The 6000-nt window shown below is 48.0% G+C and overlaps 1 protein-coding gene across 3 annotated transcripts in view; it reads left to right on the top strand.

Annotated features, from left to right (window-relative positions):
- Positions 1-906: 906 nt before the first annotated feature.
- LOC115097893 (cholesterol 7-desaturase-like) overlaps positions 907-6000 on the top strand; it is a 127642-nt gene continuing 122548 nt past the window's right edge. Inside the window, exon 1 of one of the 3 annotated variants that reach the window (XM_029614056.1) lies at positions 907-1428. In XM_029614056.1, coding sequence (XP_029469916.1) covers positions 1002-1428 — 427 coding nt within the window. In that variant the 5' untranslated portion in view covers positions 907-1001. The remainder of the gene's footprint in view (positions 1429-6000) is intronic. The other 2 variants (XM_029614055.1, XM_029614057.1) reach the window with 2 other exon arrangements.

The raw sequence follows: 6000 nt of genomic DNA, 5'->3' as shown, positions 1-6000 counted from the left end.
GACTGATTCCCCGAAATGTATGAGCAATTTGCTCATGCACTCAGCTTAGAGGAACTATGCTCAATACCTCTTCTCTTTTATCTCTCTGTACACCTCTCCTCATGCACTATGCTCATCAGACAAGTCACTCCTATCTATTCCCTTTCTCCTCTACGGTCAATTCCCAACTCTGTACTTTCCACCTGGCTGCGCCATGTGCTTGAAATAGTATTCCTGAACTGGTGCGTCATGCTCTCTCTCTCACCGTATTTAAATCCCATCTAAAACCCCACATTTTTTAAGCTGCTTTTAAATCTTAGGCCTGAATGTTTATTTTTAGCCTCATTAACTAACTTTCTTTTATTTTTTAACCATTGTCTTGTTTTATGAAATGCCCCAAATCTCTTGTCCTGTAATTTGTCTTATTAGATTGTCAACTCTATTGAGCAGGGACTGTCTTGTGTTGTTGCGTACAGCGCTGCCTATGTGGTGTAGTGCTATGGAAATGTTAAGTAGTAGTAGTAGCCCTCGTGCATAACTTTGGCAAAGACATGTACAATTATCCTGCCAATAAAGTTATCTGACGCTGAGTTAACAACTCAACGCAACTCCCTAATTAAGGAGCCCCCGGGAGATTGCAGAGAAACCAGTTTGCCTGTTATCACCGGCATTCCAGAGCAGTGCAAACGAGGGCAGAACAAATATGATACGTGACCAGCGCAAACAAGAATTCTCACGTAAGTGAGAAACCGAAGCATCGGGGGGCAGGGCTGATGACACCAGTCACCGTAGGGACAAACGGAAGAGGGAAGCTTCTCCCCCCTGTTCACGCGCGCGCTCTGCCCGTCGCCCCTTCCCTCCTGTGGCAGGTGAAGCTTGGGCTGCGAGGGTTGCCGAGCAACGGGAAGGGAGGTTCGTAAGGGGAGGGGTTATAAATACGGCGGAGCCGACGCGCTGCGCTTCTACGCGCCAGGTGTCGGAAGCGTGGGCTGGTACAGTAGTAGCGGGAGACCTCCTCAGCCATGGAGTCCGTGCCCCGGAGCTTCTTCCGCCTTTCCGTGCTCTGTCTGGGGGCTGTCCTGCTCCTCGGCACGGCCGCCGGCTTCCTGCTCGGCGTGCAGCAGCTGCTGCAGGAGGCCGCCCCGCCGCCCCCCGTTTCTCCGAGCTCCCTGCCCGTGCGGCCGGCTGCCGCGGTGGCCGCTCTGTCCCTCCTCCTCCTCCTCCTGCTCTGGGCGTGCCGCCGCTTGCGGCTCCCCGTGGAGCGCCTGCGGAGCTTGGAGGAGGTGGGCTACATCCCCGAGTCCGGCCGCAGCCGCCTGCACACGGCTAACGAAGTGCGGCGGCGGCGCAAGAAGGGCGACCTGCCGCCCGTCTACCCCAACGGGTGGTACCAGTTGCTGGACGCGCACCTGCTGCGGCGCGAAGAGGTGAAGAACATCAGCGTGCTGGGTAAGTGTGCCCTGCCCTGGGATGTATAGGGGGACAGGCACGTGTGTGCGCGCTTCCCCGTGTTGTTAAATAAGGGGTAGCAGCCATTCACAGGAGAGGAGCTTGCCGTTTAGCACCGAAGGTTGCTGCTGATGCTGCTACTAATATTAGATAGCTAGCCTTGTCCCGAGACTTACTGCTGTTAATTGTTAGTTAAGGGGAGAGCCCTGTTTTGTGGATCTGCCTTTTCCTGAAAGCATAATCTGCGTTGAAGATTGTTTCAGAATGTTTTCCTTGACTGTGTGGAGCAGGTATAGCTCTGACCTGCGTAAGAGCTCTAGCTCAGGAGTGAGTAAACTGGGGTGCATGAACCAGGGCTTAATTCATAGAGAGAATGGGGCTCTTTCTCTTTAACCCTCTTCTCCTTTCTGCTCTGATGATCCTGCTTCTTGATCCCCAGCCCCTCTTATAAATTCCTCAGTGTTCCTTGTTTCCCCCTCCATCCCAGAAGTCCTAAAGCCCTATATGTAACACCATATCCATAATGATCCCCCATGCCCCTCCTTTCCCTTCTCAGCCAGTAAAGTATAGGCCTCTTCAAGCCAGAACAGCAGTCTTGCCTCTGGGGGGTGGGAACAGATTGTGTGTACTGCAGGCTGTCCTCAGCCTCCTTGGATGGAGGTGTGAGACTTGGCATTCAAAACATAGCCTGCTTTTTGCCTCCTTGGGATAGAAAGAAGGGAGCAAAGCCACATGCTCTTTCCCTATCACACCCAATCCTGTCTCCTCCCTTCGTTCTCTCTGATCATTCCACTCAGACTGCACCCCCCCCCCCCCTCACTTGCATCTCATAGTCCTTCGGATCCCCCTCACTGACATCCCATAGCATCTGATCCTTGACTCAACTCTTTCCCCTACATAACCCAAGGTGTCTCTGATCCCTTCACACTCTTTTGCCCTCCCATGTACCCATTTTCCTACCCTTCCTTTGAACCCTTTACCACGCCCATACATTTTCATTCACGCTCTTGGCCCTTTCGGCCTCACCAGTGTGGTCACCAGCAGCAGAGGTGGCAGGGCCTGGAATGACGGCATAAGCATAAGCCAACACAGCTGGGAGTAGCAGAAGCAAAGTGGCTGAGGCATTCCCCCCCCCCCCTCCCCTTTTTTTTTAACCTTGGCTGTCAGTCAAGACTCCTAAATTGTGCTGGGAAATTGCCCAAAAAAACAAAGCCATGTGGCTGCCCTGGTCTCAGAATAGCTTGAATACTGTTTTCCTCTTCCAAGGGCTGGGATGTCATAAATAATCAATGCAACTACTGGCTCTGTTCTGTTTTCTCAGGAGAGCTAGAATTGATATACACTACTGACTCTGCTCCACTTCCTCTGGGCCCAGAAAAAAAGATGACAGAATACCATTCTAAACTGCTCTGCCAGAAATTAAACCCTTGGTATTCAACACAAAAAAGGTTGAATTAGGACAAGCCTGAAAGTTGTGAGCAATAGTGCCCTTCAAGGCAAGGGTTGAAGCGTTGAGGATTGGCACTTCCCACAAGTTTAAAGCATGTGCTAATTCAAACCCTTTTAATGTCTGTTCTTTGCTCTTTAGTTTCTGCTTCAGTATTGCTCTTTCTATGTATGTTCCCTGCAATGCAGAAGAGATGAGGGGTGAGGGGGCTGGATTAGGGAGCATTGTGGCTGTTCTCTTTATGTGCTCCAGGCTCACCTCTTCTGCCCTGGATGGCAGTGGCTGAAGAACTTCTCTCCTGCTCTTCCTCTTAAGCCTGAAAAGTGCCAAAAAAAATGTGTTCCTGCCCATTGACCCAGAAATTAAGCCCTAGTATGAACAATCTGAAGCGGGGGGGGGGGGTTCACACTGGGACCAATCAGGGAGAAAATGGCTATGCTGAGGAGGGAGGTGCTAGAATGTAGGGACATAAGCATGCCATGGCTAAGCCATGTGTCTCTTATAATGGGCTGGGGAAAGAACTGCTTCTGCTATGGTGGGCCATATGGGGGGAGAACTGCAGTGGAACTTATCTAGGAGGAGCCACTGCAGTGTCCATGAGCCAGGAAGAGCTGCCACCCTTATATGCCTCAGCTTGGGATGAGTTCCTGCTGCCACTGGGCTCCTACCCAGGGGGAGAGCTAACATGCTGTTGCCCACCTTTCTTTATCTTTTATTAAAAAATTATGAATCTTTCTGAGCGTTTTACAAAGGTATGTACATAATTGCATAAAAACCCATAGCAAACAGACTGAAGGTAACAAAAACTTAAACACCTGCTCAGTTAAAAGTCCTTCTGTGAGGAAACAGCATATTTACAAAAATGCTAATTTATGCAGGTAAGCCTTTAGCTGAGCTTCGAAATCTTGTCTCGGTCTCAAGCTGCAGATAAAAGGGGAAGGAATTTCAGAATTCAGGGGCTACAACTGAAAAGGTTCTGTCTCCCCTGCAGCTGTACTAGTTTATGCGATGGAATTTAACACACCCGGTTAGAACATAAATTTCTTGTAGGAGTGTAAACTTTTTTCAGTAGTGCATTAGAGCAAGGAAAGGAGTGGAGCTGAAGGTTGTTCACCATGACAGATGTCTTAAACTTTGGAAGCCAGTGTAACTCAGCTAAAATAGGTGTGATATGTTAATGAATGTGTGTACCACTAATAAGGGCTGTAGTGTTTTGAAAAGTGTTGGGGGAGGGGAATAGACAAAAGTAAAGGAATGAGGAGATTTGGAAGGGAAAAGTATGTTAAATAAAAAAATGAAATCAGGGTATGAGAAGACAAATTAAGCAGAATGGGTCCAGACCCAGGAGTTTTCTACCTGAAATGGTATATTTGCTGGCAGATCTGTGTCTTAAAATAGCACTTTCCAGACCCAAAATCTCCCACTCAGGAACCCCTGCTGGAGAACCTCCTCTGGCAGGGCTGTTCCCATTTGGTCCATTTCACTTGACATTTTTCAGTGAAAGAACCAATCCCCTTTCAGGACTGCCCGATGTTTAATATCTTCGCTCCTTCACTTACTGCAAATTGGTCCAGTCCCTTTCTCAAAGCTGTTCAGAAAGGGAATTGTCCTTTTTACTGACAAGCATCACTGAAAAGGACCTATTGGGAACATCCTGCCAGAGGAGGGTTTCCAGCAGGGGTTTCTGTGCTGGAGGGAGGGGGGGGGGGGGGTTGGGTCTGGCAAGCACTGTCTTTAAGATATGGACCTTCCACATGCACAATTTCAGGTCCAGGACCCATAGATCTGACCCAGACTGCTTAGTCCATTAGGCCGGACTGGGGGGGGGGGGGTGTGGAAGTTCTGGTCAGGCCAGCTGCTAGTGCAGGTCTGGGTCTAAGCTTCATGTAATGGTGACTTTTCCATGGGCACCAGGTCTGAAGAAATGCATGCTCATATTGAGCACCCGTTGCTATTGTGGGTGCCAAATGCAGTAAACTTTTGAGCTATGGATACACAATTCTTCCTTAGTGCACCTTTTTTTTTTTTTTTACACAGTCTCTTACTTAAATACTGCATCAGGCACAGAGGGGTAGTGGCTACGAGCCTGTTTTGAGTATGTGTTTTATTGTCTGCCCCTTGGTGTGGACCCTGGGAATTCCTCATGCTGAGAGGTCCTGTGGCAGCCTTGCTTCCTTTTCATGAGTTTCTGGTTACCCTGAGCCGTGATGCCCAAGGAAGTTGACGTATTAGTATCTGCCAGGAAGCACTTAACTAGAACTTTAAATGGAAACAGTTCATCCTGGTGTCAGTCCCCTGGGCCTATTTGCCTGCTGACTATGGGAGCTACTTGTTTCTTCTTCGGGACTCAGTATATCAGTTATAGCAGCTTACCATGGTCAAGGGGAGAGAAAACAGATATCCACTCATCCTTTGGTGTCAGTTTTATGAAAGACCTCTGGCATGCTAAACCACCTGTTCCATGGAACCTTAATATATGAAGCCACCCTTCAAGCCATTGGCATTGGCTTCTTCAAAGCTTCTCACATGGAAAGTATTGTTTTTGTTTGTGTTTTTTTTTTGTGATCACTTCAGCCAGAAGTCAGTGAGCTTCAGACATTGGTATACTACTCTCTCTATATATGCAGTTCCCACACAATAGGGTGGTGCTATGCATATAGACTCAAAGTAGTGCCCACTCAATCAAGCCATCATGTCACCCACATTCTTTCCAAGGCTGCATGTGCATGAAGAGGAAAAAGCTCATTTATTGGACTGTAAGATCCTTGGCATGCTACTGAAAGAACTTAGCCACATTATCAGGCCCCACAACTATTTATATTAGTTCTAACCATCTGATCATAGCAGTTGCCAAGCAAGCATTGATAGACTGGCACAGATTGCACATTGTTATAAGAAAATAAGAATTTGCCATACAAGATCAGTCCAAGGGTACTTCAAACCTAGTATCCTGTTTCCAATAGTGGACAATCCAGGTAACAGGTACCTGGCAAGATCCCAAACAGGAAGATCTGTAGGTTAGATTTGTCTACAGGTGATTAAAAGATTTAACTGATAATCTGATACAAATTCAATAGTTCTAAGGTAGCAGTTGCTTAGTTTTGTGAGGTAATCAGTTTTATTGT

This window comes from Rhinatrema bivittatum, chromosome 8, assembly GCF_901001135.1.
Source record: "Rhinatrema bivittatum chromosome 8, aRhiBiv1.1, whole genome shotgun sequence".
Lineage (NCBI taxonomy): Eukaryota > Metazoa > Chordata > Amphibia > Gymnophiona > Rhinatrematidae > Rhinatrema > Rhinatrema bivittatum.
This window is presented reverse-complemented; position numbering and strand designations above follow the sequence as displayed.